Source organism: Pelodiscus sinensis, chromosome 6 (assembly GCF_049634645.1).
Source record: "Pelodiscus sinensis isolate JC-2024 chromosome 6, ASM4963464v1, whole genome shotgun sequence".
Lineage (NCBI taxonomy): Eukaryota > Metazoa > Chordata > Testudines > Trionychidae > Pelodiscus > Pelodiscus sinensis.
The window spans coordinates 82,825,214-82,840,163 of record NC_134716.1 but is presented as its reverse complement, the minus strand read 5'-3'; the positions used below and the strand labels follow the sequence as shown (position 1 = coordinate 82,840,163).

The following is a 14,950-nucleotide window of genomic DNA, read 5'->3' as shown; positions in this document are numbered from 1 at the left end:
AGTTGGAGAAGGCGACAGAGAGGCTGAGAATTGTCACTGGGAGTAACGAAGGGGCTCTTTAGGTGGAGTGAGAAACGGCAATGGTAGCCTGCGTGAACAGCGGTGCAGATCATCTCAAATGGGTGGAGGCAAGGGGGATGTCAGTGCTGCTGGCAGTAGTGAGGATAATGGTGCCAGTGAGAAAGTCAGTGATGGAGAGTATGGAGAAGGGCTTCAGCACCGATGAGTCTTTGCCACTGCCTTCCTCGGCACCACGGAGTCTGGTGCCAAAGTTGGTGCCAGTAGTTGTGGCTCGCACATATCGGTGCCGACTGCGTATGCGGCACTGGTGAGGATGTCGGTGCCAGCAGCTTCAGTGCCAGGACTGCTGCCACTGGTGCCAATGGCTTTGGTGAGGTCAGTGTCAATGTCATTGACTTCTTTGAAATGGAAGCCGACGCTGAGACTGAATGGGAAGCGGGCGTCCCAGATGTGTCCGGCTTACTGCCCAGGCTAATTCTACCCTGGGATACAGTGGGGAGATACCTCGCCGGGGAGGGCTTCTTTTTGTGTGCTGGAGCCGGGGTTGGAGAAGAGGCTCGTCGTTTTTTAGCCTGTTGGGGTGCAGGAGAAGCCAAAGGGCTTTATCAAATAAAATCATAAGAAGCCTCATCTCTCTGTGGCAGCAGGCTTGGGCCGCTAACTTGCTGCAGTAGGGGCACTTTTGTGGCACATGAGCTCCCCCCAAGCAGTGTATACAGGCAGAATGTCCGTCTGAGGCCAACATGGCCTCCCAACATACCTCACACTTTGTAAAACTTGGAGAGCCGGGCTTTTTTTTTTTTTTTTTTTTTTAAATATGGAATATGAACTATATACAAAGGGATAAACTTGAGAGTATGTACAATGGTACGAGGGGAAAAACTAGTAACTGTAGGATAGTAATGTATAACTACAATATATATATATTTTTAAGAACAAGTTGAAAAACTAATTAAGAGGAAATATAAGGGAAGAATAAGAGGAAAGGGTAAGTAACTGGGACTCTCACAACGTAACTCGAGGAGAAGCGGTTCACTCCATCTGCAGCCTGAGGTGGTTGATAGGAACTGTGAGGAGCTGGATAGCTCGCGAATGCTGCACGACGCCTCTGTGCATGCGCGATCCCGACGGCTACTGCTGCAAAAAATCTCCGATCTGCGGGGCCGGGGCAAGCCCAGCACCTACAGTGCAGCACCCACAGGGACATCATTTGAAGAAGAACCAGTCATCCTTTTCCAAACCTGGTAATATTGTAGTAAGCATTACCATCTTGAATTTTTGTTTCATTATGACTTTATTCAGTGCTCAAAGGTCCAGGATGGGCCTCCAACCACCTGATCTTTTTTCTGTCAAGAAGCAATGGGAGTAGAATCCCTTGCCTCTAAACTGTGTGGGGACTGGTTGAATTGCTCCGGTGTGTAATAGGTTCTTTACTTCTAGATGAAGAAGCATCTCATGAGAGTGGTCCCTGAAGAGGGACAGGGAAGGAAGGTGGAGGGGGGGTATGGACACAAAGGGAATAAGGTAGCCTCTTTCACTTATCTGCAGGACCCATCTATCAGAGGTTATACGTTGCCAGTTGTTGAAGAAAGGCAACAAACAGTGATGGAAGAGATTTGCTTGCATCGATGGCATTGGAATAGGTGAGAGGCTCTCCACACCCTTGACCTGATGATCAGATTTGCTTGTTGGACTGCTGTGACTGTTGAGAATTGTCAGAGGAAGGGTGACGTCGTTAGTTTCTGCCTCTGTTCTGTTGCTGGTGGTCTCATCTTTTGTAGTGTTGTGTATATGGAGGGTATCGAGGTCTCAGATAGGTCTGATACCTATGTTGCCTTTTTCTAGGTGCTTGGCTGTGGATCTCCAGAGATCGCAGCATTACTCTGGAGTCCTTCATGGAGTGGAGAATTTCATTAGTGATAGCTGCAAACAGCTTCTGGCTGTCGAAGGGCACATCATCTACTGTAGATTGAATCCCCCTGGGAATGGAGTGGTGCTAAACGACTATGCCCTTCTCATTACCACCAATGTTGCGGTAGAACATGCAGCCGTGTCCACAACGTCTAAGGAGGTCTGTAATGCTGTTCTTGAAATTGTGTGACCTTCAGATATCAGTGCTATGTATTGTTGCCTCTTAGTCTCAGGAATGTTTCAAACAAAGTCATTCAGTTTGGTGTAATTTCTGTAATCATATTTGCTCAATAAAGGTGCATAATTCGAAATGTGAAATTGTAAAGTAGAAGATGTATATATTTTGCAACCGAATGCGCTGAGCCTTTTGCTTTCACAGTTTGATGGAGTAGACCGATATTGTTGCTGCTTGAATTTTTGTTGTACAGCCTCCACTGTGAGAGGTGGGTGCTGGGTGAGAAAAAAGGAATTCTGAACCCTTGGGTGAGACATAATATTTCTTATCAGTTCTTTTAGCCATAAAAGAGACTGATGCCAGAGTTTGGCACAGCATCCTTGCCAGTTACATTATTGCTGGATTAATTGGCAATGCTATCTTTGATGGTGTTACTGAATGTAGTATGTCTGTTAGGTTGTGTTGATTTTCCAGAACCTCCTGGAGAGGAATGTTTAATTCTGCAGCTACACATTTAAAAAGGTCTTGGAAATGTGCAGCGTCATCTAAAGTCATTGAAGCTGGGGCAAGAGACCCTCCCTCCACTGGAGTGGAGTCCTTTGGGTCAGGAAGAGTCACAGCCTCCTGTGAGAATGGTTCTCCATCCCGTATTTGTTGGGGGGGATGAGAGGAGGAGATTGCACTCTGTGTCACTTCCAGCCCTGCTGGTGTTTCTGATAATATTGCCATTTGTCCCAATATTGCCAATATGGGTAAAGCTGGCGTATTTCCAAATCTGGAAAAGTAAATACTCTGTGTAAGGAGAATCCTCTGGGGAAAAACTCCTAGAAAAATGAACGTTAGATTCGGATGAAAATGTTTGCTGAGTGTATGATCTCTGCGGGTATGTCTACACTAGCCCCCTAGTTCGATCTAGGAAGGCTAATGAGGACGACCGAAATTGCAAATGAAGCATGGGATTTAAATATCCCACACTTCATTAGCATGTTCCCGGCCGGTCGCCATTTTAGAAATTGACTAGCCTGAAGTAACTGTCCACGTCTACACACGACAGTGAAACAGGATTCCGAATTAAAGCCCTAAATTGAATTAGCTGTTAAACCTCATTCCAATTTCTAAAATGGCGATCGGCCGGGAACATGCTAATGAAGCGCGGGATATTTAAATCCCACACTTCATTTGCAATTTCAGTGTCCTCATTAGCCTCCCTAGATCGAACTAGACATACCCTATGATGTTAACATAGGGGGAGAGCACTCAGCTTATAAAAATGGTGAGTTAAAAGTGGATTAGACTAATAAGTTTGTGTTGAGTGTAGTGCCAAATCGGTGTTGCTGGTGCTGTAGTGGGGGGCATGGAGACTGAGGTGCTGAATCATGCCTTGCTGCCAAGACCAGCTGTGGTACATTGGGTGCCTCTGTGGTGGAAGCTGAGTCTGTCAACATAATAGACACCGCGCTCTCATGCTGCATCAACAAGATTGTATCATTGCCAGATGGTGCTGCCATCGATGAGGCAGGCAACTTAAAACCTGTCGCTTCAGAATGTGATTTAGCGCATGCATGCTGTTTGTCTCTGCTGGGGGCTCCAGAGACACTAGCGGTATCATAGGTACTGAGGTGCGGTACCACCGCTGCTCTCAGCACCGGACTAGCGGGGGATGGCCATTGCGGTACCGTAGCCCCTTAAGTTGCTGAGGAGGCTCGCTTTTTGGATCCCCGCTGCTTGAGATCCTCGGGCTGTTGGCCCGGATCTGAGGCTGGACTAAGTGAGTTTTCTAATAAAAATAATTTAAATCGGAGGTCTGTCTTTCCACGCCCGCGATTTTAGCTTTGCGCAGTGAGGGCATTTCTGAGAGATATACTGCTCTCCAAGACAGCGGATGCATTGTGAGTGACCATCTGAAAGCAGAATATGCTCTTTACATGAGGTGCAGCGTTTAAAGCCAGATGATTGAGACATGCCCGTGTAAGCTGTCAGAGACTGCACGGAGGGATTAATTGGGAGAAAAGAAAAAAGCCCCTTATGCTAATTAAGATTTCTTTCTTTCCTTTCTTCTCTTTTTTTAAAACTAATGAAGTAATTAACTAACTAGCTATTTAAAACTCACTAACTATTATAATGAATATAACTGGTTTTAAAAAGTATAATCATGTAGACGCAAAGAAGCTAGAGAGCACTGCTGAGTCTGTCTGTAGCTGGAGGTGGTAGAGAAGGAATTGAGTGGTGGGGGGAGAGAGAGGAGCTTGCACATGTGTGATGCCTGAAGCCTAATACCGTGCAGTTGCTGGTGTGCGCCTACGCAGCCACAGGGACACTGCTATGAAATCTCCACTCTGAGGCGGCACAGTGACCTAATGTGAAGCACCAGCAAAGACATTTCTCAAAGAAGAACAACTGTTCACATAAATTTAAAACAGAAAAAAGAGGAAGTCTGTTTTGGGGAGTCAAACCTAAGATTGCTGTTCAGTCTCTTCTCCCTTTTACCTAACTGCTACATCGCTGCTACATCGCTGCAGAATCCCAATTTATGGCTTATGTTCGACCTAACCCCCAACAAATCTTTAACTCACTACAATGCTCTGATTACATCTAGCAAAAAGAGAGTCTAGAGTCTAGACTATTCTCCACAAGGCATCCCCTTGTGGCCTTTAACTCCTGCCTACTATATTTTGCCATTTGAACTCCAATACCAGAACTCCCTTCTGGATCAAATTCCCAGCTACAGCAATCACCTGATTTGCCACAAGTAACTGCAAACACATCTACCTTGTCCCTCAAATGATCACTTTCTTTTCCCCAATATTCATTCTCAAAAATCCTAGACCAACTTATACCCTGCACTTACTAATTCAAGAAACTCATGGTTGGAAACAGAAGTCATCCTACATTTATCTTGTGCACCCAAATTACTTTTTAAATATGCAACTCTCGTTAAACTTCAAATACACTTACTTCACCAAAAGTACTGTAATTCACATTCTTTGTTCTTTTGGGGCCATCTAAATCAAACTGGACTATATGCAAATAATCCAACACTTACCTGTGCAGTTTCTGTCATTTTCTTTTCAAAGTCAGATTTAGCTGCAGCATACTTCTCTACATAGAGTTTATAGGTATCTGTAGCTTTCTTTGCTTTAACTGCTGCCTGTAAAGAACAGATTACACAAAAATGATTAGAATAATTTACAACAAATTTTTTCCAATAAATATATTCAAATTTAAAGCAATTTATAGTTAGTATTATTATTGAAAAAATTGGAATTATTCATACCAAAATGTCCAACAGGGCATGTGGCAGAAGACAGTAAAATCAATTTCATTAAAATTCTACTGAATGGTAATTTAAGCACTTACCATAAACAATAGTATTTTTAGTCAAATTTCATACTATACATGAAACACATAATTAGAAGTGACACATTTCCATGTGCAACTTAACTTAGAGGAATGTCCTAAAAAGTTAAAAATTTACTGCAAGCCAGATGACGACAAGAAGGTAACACTAAAATTATGAGTAGCAGAGCTAGGAGGGAGAAGCAGCAGCAGAATGCATACTTCTGGATACCTACTATTGTAGAGATTGAATAAGAAAGAGGAAAGATTATAGTATAGGCCTTCTTAGACTCCCCACTGGCACTAACTAATCCTTACGTTGTTCACTGAAGTATTTTAAGCATTTTTACATTGCTAAGGAGTAACTGATTAGCTCATTTTAAAAATTTATATATTTGATTTTGTCTGTCCATTTGTTCAAGAACGTCTCCTAAACAGTAAGAATTAGGGCCACCAAATGTGGTATACAGCTTCTTCTTATCATAACCTAAAGTAAGATAAGGGCTTGGTTGTACCAGTAAAATAGGATGTGCCCAGAATAGGATTGCTTCTCACAAAGCCATACAAAAAAGACAGAATGAGCAGGAAGGTGAAAGCAGCTGGACAGAGGCATGCCTTCCCCCCCCCCGCAAGTCCAGGACTGCCCTAGCCCCGAGCCTCCCACAGCCAGAGACCCTTAAGGGAATGTGTGGAGGGCCTGAAGCTCTCCCCCTGCTCTGGTTTGTATGGGGATACAACTGGCTGTTCCTCTTCATCAGGGAGCAAGGGGGAAGTACCCAGTTTGCTGCACACTGTCTGGGAAGCGCAGTGGGTAGACAAACCTGGACCTGGCCAGCCAGCGGACACGCACCCCTCCCGTGGCTATGCCCAAAGGAGCTGAAGTGGCCATGCAGAGGCACTTATCACCTGGCTCCAAGCTGCTGTGGTGAAAGAGAGCTGGAGTAGCCATCTCTCCCTGGGGCAGCCTGCATACTTAATCTATCTTTAATTTCTGAAACTCCAGGACAAACCTGGATGGACTTGCAACCATAGCCTTGCCAGTTAGTACCTTGACTCATGTTTCATTATATCCGTGCCTTTGCATCTCCATGAACAATAGGTAAACACAAAGGAAGGGGAAATTCCTGATCTCCACTTCCCCCATATCCTTCTGTACTTGCAGTATTAAAAACCTCAACAGTCCATAAACATTTATTTAAAAGAAAAAAAGTTGTTTAAGGGTGAAATCTCACAAATGCAAATCCTTAAAAAGGAAATCTCAAGTCATGAGACTTTTAAACTAAGACTTATTTTATTAAATTTAAAAAACTGATTAAACTTGAAAATGAAGATAACATGTTAACAGTCTAAATGATGCATCTATGGTCTATACTAAAAAAATCAAAGTTCTTTACCTCATAACTATGTATGAGCTTAAACAAAGGAAGAACAATTTGTACTTTGAAGAGGGAAAACTTGACTACTCTGTGAAACTCTGAGGAAAATTATCGAACAAGTGAATGTCAAATAGTCAAACATCTTTAGAGTTCTACTAGAAGAATGTTTGCATGTGTACCGTGACAGACTCAGACCAGCTGGCTACTGCACTTTCATGAAGGTCATGTATGAAGGGCTCTAGATAAATAGCTTTCTCTTCTCTGAATAGAATCCCAGCGATTACTAGCATGTAATCAAGGCAGGCACACACCTGACACCAGTTAAGAGCTTGCCTGAAGCAACATGCTAATCAGACACCTGCTACCAACTAAGGCTGAGGGACTGCTTTAAAGGGTTTCTCCTAAGTAAGGAAGGGGGAAGGAAAAGGGGGAAGGACTGGGAAGAGGAAGTGCATTGCTGAAGAACTGTCTACATGTGGGAGGAGTCGTTTGGGAAAGCAGCCCAGGGAAAAAGCTGCCAGACTGGGAGTAAAAGTAACCCTGTCTGTTGCCTCTGCCTTAAAGTCTCTGGGCTGGAACCTGGAGTAGTGGGCTGGCCCAGGTTCCCCCAAAAACTCCCCACAGCATTACAGAGTCTGCCCCCAAAAGGGGAAACCAAGATTATGGAGGGATTTTCACCCCAAACTGTGGACTATCTTATGATGAGTATGGTTCAATAGACTGTGATCCTTTCCTCTAGAAAAAAAGAAGAGGCTGTATGGAGGGTCATCATGAGTCTCTGAGGCAAACACTGTCAGAAACACAGGACCACAGGTGGAGTTTTGCCACAGTACATACACACTCAGCAATTGTTGGGACTCCATTTGATAGTTACCATAACTGAAAACTTGGCTGTTAGTCAAAAAATATTGTAAAGTCATTACAAATGGAGAAGTTCAAGATTTTGTGCTAACATGACAGGGAGCAAGATTAAACCATAACATAAGCTAGTACTAAGTTTTTAGTGTCAATTAGCTAGTTGCTTAAGGTTACCCAATTTGGTAATAAGATTTTTCAAATATTTTCTTTTCAGATGCCCCAGTACAATATCTGTTCAATGTATGATTGTATGATAAACTTTCAGTGGACACCCACAAATGCACAACTGTGCACCTACAGGGATACTCCTCAAAGAAGATGAGAGGTTTACTAAACCTTACATGTTTGGGTACCTCTGTGTGCTTAGTTGCAGATTTTTGGTAGTAGTGCCCTCCAATAGGTTGTACAAGCGAAGCAAACAGCACGTGTGGTGCTGTTACTCTGCATGCACAGCCAACCATCCCTTCTCTGCCCCCCCCCAAAAAACAACTATGTCTGAAGCAGAGGAGAGGAAGTGGTGGTGGAGCACCCACAGGGACAACCATCTCAAAGAACCTCTGTTACTGCATAAGGTGAGTAAACTCCTCTTCAAAGGGCATCCCTATGGGTGCTCTACCTTAGGTAACTATACAGCAGTACCTGTGATCGGAGGCAAGTGCTTCGGCCAGTCAATATCCTGGACAGCAGCCAGAATGGTGTGCCCAAATCTAGTACTCTGGGAAAGGTAAGTATCAAGGGCATGTCTGACGAATGTATGGGAAGAAGACTACGGAGCAGATCTACAAAGATCTATAAGAAGTATGTTATTGAGAGAGGCTGTAGGATCTGCCATGGCCCTCGTAGAGCAGGCACATAGTTGCAATGGAGGGTCTCAAGTGGAAGATGGAGTAGGCTAACTGAATACAGTCTACTACCCATCTGCACAGCCTCCAGGTGAAAACTGGCATGTGCAGGGATCTCTCTGTGGTGGATACGAACAATCTAGGTGTTTTGCAGATTCCTCTCGTCCTGTCCAAACAAAAAGCAACTGCTCTTCAGTTTCTTGCTGTCTGGAAAGGTTAACCAGTACCTTTCTTTGTTCCAAATATCTAGGAGTCATGATAGACTAATACCTACTTAACAGCACAAACATTTTACTACCACTTCAAGCCATTTTAGCATAAATGGTATCTTTGGCAAAGCCATTGTTTCCCAATCTTGAATAGAATTAAAAATCTATCTCCATTCATCCTCATTTCATTCTCACAGAAATGGGAAAATCTCTTAGGAGATCATTGGTATCTTAGGCAATGAAACTAAAAGAAAAATGAGTCAGTGTTAAGTTTAGCAGTATTTTTTTAACTGTATTATCAAAGAGCTAGAATAACAGTAACTAACTATTTATATCAGACTGAAGCAAAAAGCTTATTCACGTAAGCAAAGCAGAAATATAACCTCAAAACATGTATTTTAAGATAAGGGAATATGGTATTTTCATATTTGACTGCACTTGATTTAACAAAACGATTAGCAGATGCTAAAAAGATTATACCCAATTTCAGGAAATGCAAGCAAAAAAACCTGCATGATGTGTTTAAACTACAAATGCAGTTTTCACAATATTTAACAGTAAGACAGTCAATTAAGAGAAAAGGCATTGAAAAAATAGTGGATACAAACAGGCACTCAATGTTTCAAATGAAACAAGAAAGATTAAACTTATATACTGCATTTTTTGATGTTGAATATTTCTCTTTAGGCAATGGTCACAAAGCTAGTAGATCAGGATCTACCAGTAGATCTTAAAGCCTCTGACAGGTGATCCTGACTGGTTTGACCAGGAAGCTATCAAGTGCTGGCATTTCAGTTGCCCCTCCACACACTGTCATGCTACTCCTGCCCTCTGCCTAGAAGCTGCCCCCTGTAAGCCTCCTGCTTGCTGTTCAGAGTACGGGAGGGAGAAAAGAGGGGGAGGGCGCTGATGTCAGGGTGTTCCACACAGAGAGAAAGGGATGGAGGGAGCATGGCAATGCAAATCTCTGTGTGTCTCACACACTATGTGTGTCTGTCATTTTTACAAACACATTCTGTCCTTCACTCATCTCTTGATACAACACATACGTGGGTGGTTGTTACTACTTTTACTGCTTGGAAAGTGTGGTATTTTGGGTTTTTGACTGGTCTGTGCATTTCATCATTTTCATTTCTCTCTTACGCTTAAATTTAATTCTTTGAGTAGCAAGTTCTAAAATGCCTAAGCTGTCGTGGCTGGAGCAATTATCCCTGTGGTAACTGCTACTCCTCGAAGTGGCTGGCATGTCCCTGCAACCCCTGAAAAAGGCAGAGCAGGGGTTCTCCACATGCTGTTCTTGCTTGCAGCGACCACTCCTGCAGTTCCCATTGATCAGTAGAAGCTGTGGGCTCAGTGCCTGTAGATGAGAGGCATGGTGCCATGGAGCCATTCCTGTACATGCCAGCTGATTTCAGGAGCGGTGCAGGGCCAGGGCAGGAATAAGCCTGTCTTAAGCCCACTTAAATTCCACCACCCAGAAGCCATCTCAGTCAAATGGTGCTCAGCCGGAGCCTGCATCCTGAACCTCTCTCAGCCCTGAACCTCCTCCAGCATCCAAGCTGCTGCCCCAGACACGAGTCCCCCTGCACCCAAACTCCTTCCTAGAGCTTGCACCCTGAAACTCCTCCTGGACCCCAAGTCCCCACCCTGGCTAAGCCCAAAGCCCCTCTCACATGCCAAACCCCTTGGCCCAAGACCAGAGCCTTCATCCCAACCCCCTACCCAATCCTGGTTAAAGTGAGTGAGGAGGGGAAAGGAAGGAGGATGGAGTGAGCAGGTTGAAGATTCAGAGAAAGAGTGGAGCAGGGGTGGAGCCTCAAAAAAGGGGCATGAAGGAAGTGGGACAAGAGTATTTGGGTTTGATGTAGATCTTACATTGCACTTATATTGAAAAAGTGATCTTGTGCTTAAAAAAGTTGGAGACCACTGTCTTAAGGCAATAATAAAGAGCCAATTCACAAAATGCATAATCATAAATTACTAAAGCACTGCATTTATAAAAGACTTTGCAAAACTACCTTGTCAACTTCTCTCTGCGTTGCGCCTTCCTTTTTCAAACGTTCTTGTTCCACACACTTAGCATTATAGTTCTCTTTTGATTTCTGTAGGGCCTGAATGATACTCTGAATGTTTTGCACGGCTTCCAAAGTTCCTGAAACTTCTTCTTTAGTCTGTCAAATATTACATACTTGTCAAAAATAACCAGCTTAATATTTTAATTGTAAAAGTAATTAACGATACACACAATGGTGAGTGAGTAACCTTTTTATGAGCTTTGATTTGTTCATCTCCGTACTTCTGCACTTCTTTTATTAGCTCTTGTAATTTCCGGACAAGCTCCAAGTGACAGCTTGCTACTTTTTCTGTTGATATTTTGAAAACATCCCAAACTGGTGCGAAAGTCCTTAAAATAAAGGTTACAAGGAAGAGAAACATTACTTAATATTGAATAGGATTTCTTTTTAAACCAGCTATAATTTTATAATAGAACCCTGAGGTTCTATTGATGAAATTCTTATCAAGTACACTCTCCTCTAAAAGACTAATGATATAAAATGGCACATTCTTATTTGATGGCAGCAGTGCGGGGTATCAGAGGGGCAGCAGGCAGCTCCCCAGAAGCCAGTGTACACGAAAGGCCAGCTTTTAAGCCAGCTCCCCACATGTACCAGAAGCATGCATATAATTGTGAAGGTTAACCGTTGAGCTCAGGCTCACTGGTTAACTGTGTACACAGTTATGCTTTCACATCCCTAATATCTACCAATGTAAATCTGTACACCTGCAATGAAATTGCTGTAATGAAATCACCTTTTGGTATTTATGAAATTACATAACATCACATTGGTAAACAATCTCATGAATTGCAAACTGATTTATATGAATGAGGTTTCAGAAATGGAACAGCATTAACCATTTTCGGATAAACTTGTTAGTAGCTTGTTAATTGCTTTTGAAGAATCTGTTATTGTAACTCCTTTTTAATACATTGCAAATACATTAACTCTAAATTGTAACAGAAACCCCATTTTCAACTTTGTATTGCCTTAACTCTGTTTAAGGTTAGGTATGTACATGCAATGGGATCAGTCCCTGATGCCAGCCCATGTTGGTGACCAGCTGCCAGCATCACCTTAATGGTGGAAACACAATGTAGGAGGGTGAGTTCTGCAAAAGAACCCACCCAAGAAAGAGAGGATGTCTTCACTAAAGAGTTTTTTTTGAAAAATGGCTGTTTTTCCAAAAAAAACTTCCATTATGTCCACACTGCAATTGCGTTCTTGCAAAAAAAAAATTGAAAGAACAGAAGGGGGTTTTCCTGTGGTGGGAAGAACACCTCAGCAGTCCAGCACCCTGGCATTTAATTTCAAAAAGGGGAATTACACAAAAATGAGGAGGTTAAGTTAAACAGAAATTAAAAGGCACAGAGACTAGAGCCAAATCCCTGAAAGCTGCATGGAAACTTTTTAAAGACACCATAATAGAGGCCTAAATTAAATGTATACCTCAAATTAAAAAACATAGCAAGAGACCTAAAAAAGAGTCACCGTGGCTTAATCACCATGTAAAAGAAGCAGCGAGGGACAAAAAGGTATCTTTTAAGAAGTGGAAGTCCAATCCTAGTGAGATAAATAGAAAGGAACATAAACACTGTCAAATCAAGTGTAAAAATGTAATAAGAAAAGCAAAAAAAGATTTTGAGGAACAGCTAGCCAAAAACTCAAAAAGAAATAACAAAATGTTTTTTAAGTACATTAGAAGCAGGAAGCCTGCTAAAAAACCTGTGGGTCCCCTAGATGATTGAGCTATAAAAGGAGCAATAAAGGACAATAAAGCCATTGCGGAGAAACTAAATGATTTCTTTGCTTCAGTCTTCACGGCTGAGGACGTTGGGGAGATTCCCGAATCTGTACCGTCCTTTGTGGGTGATGAATCTGAGGAACTGTCCCAGATTAAAGTGTCATTAGAGGAAGTATTAAAACAAATAGAAAAACTTAATGTTAACAAATCTCCGGGACCGGATGGCATTCATCCAAGGGTTCTAAAAGAACTCAAATGGGAAATTGCTGAGCTATTATCTGTGGTTTGTAACCCATCCTTTAAATCGGCTTTCGTACCTAATGACGGGAAGGTAGCCAACGTGACACCAATACTTAAAAAGGGCTCTAGAGGCGATCCTGGCAATTACAGACCGGTAAGTCTAACTTCAGTACCGGGCAAATTAGTTGAAACAATAGTAAAGAATAAAATAGTGAAGCATGTAAAAGAACATAATTTGTTGGACAAAAGTCAACATGGTTTCTGTAAAGGGAAATCCAGTCTTACTAATCTGTAAGAGTTCTTTGAAGGGGGTTAACAAACATGCGGACAAGAGGGATCCAGTAGATATAGTATACTTGGATTTTCAGAAAGCCTTTGACAAGGTCCCTCACCAAAGGCCCTTGTGTAAATTACATGGCCATGGGATAAGAGGGAAGGTCCTTTTTTGGATTGAGAACTGGTTAAAAGACAGGAAACAAAGGGTAGGAATAAATGGTAAATTTTCAGATTGGAGAGGGGTAACTAGTGGTTACCCTAAGGGTCAGTCCTGGGACCAATCCTTTTCAACTTATTCATAAATGATCTGGAGAAAGGGGTAAGCAGTGAGGTAGTAAAGTTTGCAGATGATACCAAACTGTTTAGGATAGTCAAGACAGAAGCAGACTGTGAGGGACTCCAAGAAGATGTCTCCAAACTGAGTGATTGGGCAACAAAATGGCAAATGAAATTTAATGTGGATAAGTGTAAAGTAATGCACATCGGGAAAAATAACCCCAACTATACGTACAGTATGATGGGGGCTAATTTGGCTACGACAAATCAGGAAAGGGGTCTTGGAGTTAGTGTGGACAGTTCTCTGAAAACTTCCACGCAGTGTGCAGCGGTGGTCAAAAAGGCAAATAGGATGCTAGGAATTATTAGGAAAGGGATAGAAAATAAGACCCAGAATATCTTACTGCCCCTGTATAAAACTATGGTACGCCTACATCTGGAATACTGTGTACAGATGTGATCTCCTCACCTCAAAAAAGATATTTTGGCCTTGGAAAGGGTTCAGAAAAGGGCAACTAAAATGATTAGGGGTTTGGAACGGGTCCCATATGAGGAGAGGTTAAAGCGACTGGGACGTTTCAGTTTAGAAAAGAGGAGACTGAGGGGGGGATATGATAGAGGTCTATAAAATCATGAGTGGTGTGGAGAGGGCCGATAAAGAAAAGTTATTTATTAGTTCCCTAAATAGAAGAACTAGAGGACACCAAATGAAATTAATGGGGAGCAGGTTTAAAACTAATAAAAGAAAGTTCTTCTTCACACAGCATGGAGTCAACCTGTGGAACTCCTTGCCAGAGGAGGCTGTGAAGGCTAGGACTATAATAGAGTTTAAAGAGAAGCTAGATAAGTTCATGGAAGTTAGGTCCATAAAAGGCTATTAGCCAGGGGGTAAAATGGTGTCCTTGGCCTCTGTCTGTCAGAGGCTGGAGAGGGATGGCAGGAGACAAATCGCTTGATCATTGTCTTCGGTCCACCCTCTCTGGGGCACCTGGAGCTGGCCACTGTCGGTAGACAGGATACTGGGCTAGATGGACCTTTGGTCTGACCCAGTACGGCCGTTCTTATGTTCTTATGTTTTCCAACAGCGGTAAACCTCTTTCTACAAGGAAGAGCACCTTTTCTGAAAGAGCTCTTTCAGAAAAAGGCATATGTGGATGGGGAAGAGGGTTTTTTTTCGAAAGATGAGGCATCCAGGAAATAACACAGGTGCCCTGGTGGCCACTCCGTCCAAAGTAATCACAACTCTATAGTTCCTGTGTCCTGGCCCCTCTTAAAGGTGCAGGCACCCTCGACAAGCCTTGTGGCAGGAAACCAGCCCTGGAGCAGAACCCTGACTGCACGGCTCTCCCTGCCACAGGCCTGTTCACCCATGGCACAGCCTCAAGCCCCCCGAAACCATCCTGGCCCTCACAGGAAGCAACACCAGGGCTCCAAGGACCCACCAAGGGGTACCAATCATCAGGCAACCTTGTGGTCTGGAGCGGAGATCCTGTCCTTACTTGATCTGTGGGGGGAGAAGACGACACTACAGGATCTCCGTTCCAAACACCACAATTCAGAGATTTATGGCCAAGTCCCTGGCTGAGAGGGGACATTCCCCCTGCCTGGACCTTGGAACAGGTCCAGAGT

At 43.1% G+C, this 14,950-nt stretch overlaps 1 protein-coding gene across 5 annotated transcripts in view; it reads right to left on the bottom strand.

Moving 5' to 3' along the window:
• Nucleotides 1-14,950, bottom strand: part of FCHO2 (FCH and mu domain containing endocytic adaptor 2) — a 223,517-nt gene that overhangs the window by 148,872 nt on the left and 59,695 nt on the right. For all 5 annotated transcript variants that reach the window (XM_075932247.1, XM_014574166.3, XM_014574168.3 and 2 more), the window contains exons 4-6: nucleotides 10,991-11,132; nucleotides 10,747-10,899; nucleotides 5,151-5,255 (exon numbers count right to left, since the gene is read on the bottom strand). In XM_075932247.1, coding sequence (XP_075788362.1) covers nucleotides 5,151-5,255; nucleotides 10,747-10,899; nucleotides 10,991-11,132 — 400 coding nt within the window. The remainder of the gene's footprint in view (nucleotides 1-5,150; nucleotides 5,256-10,746; nucleotides 10,900-10,990; nucleotides 11,133-14,950) is intronic.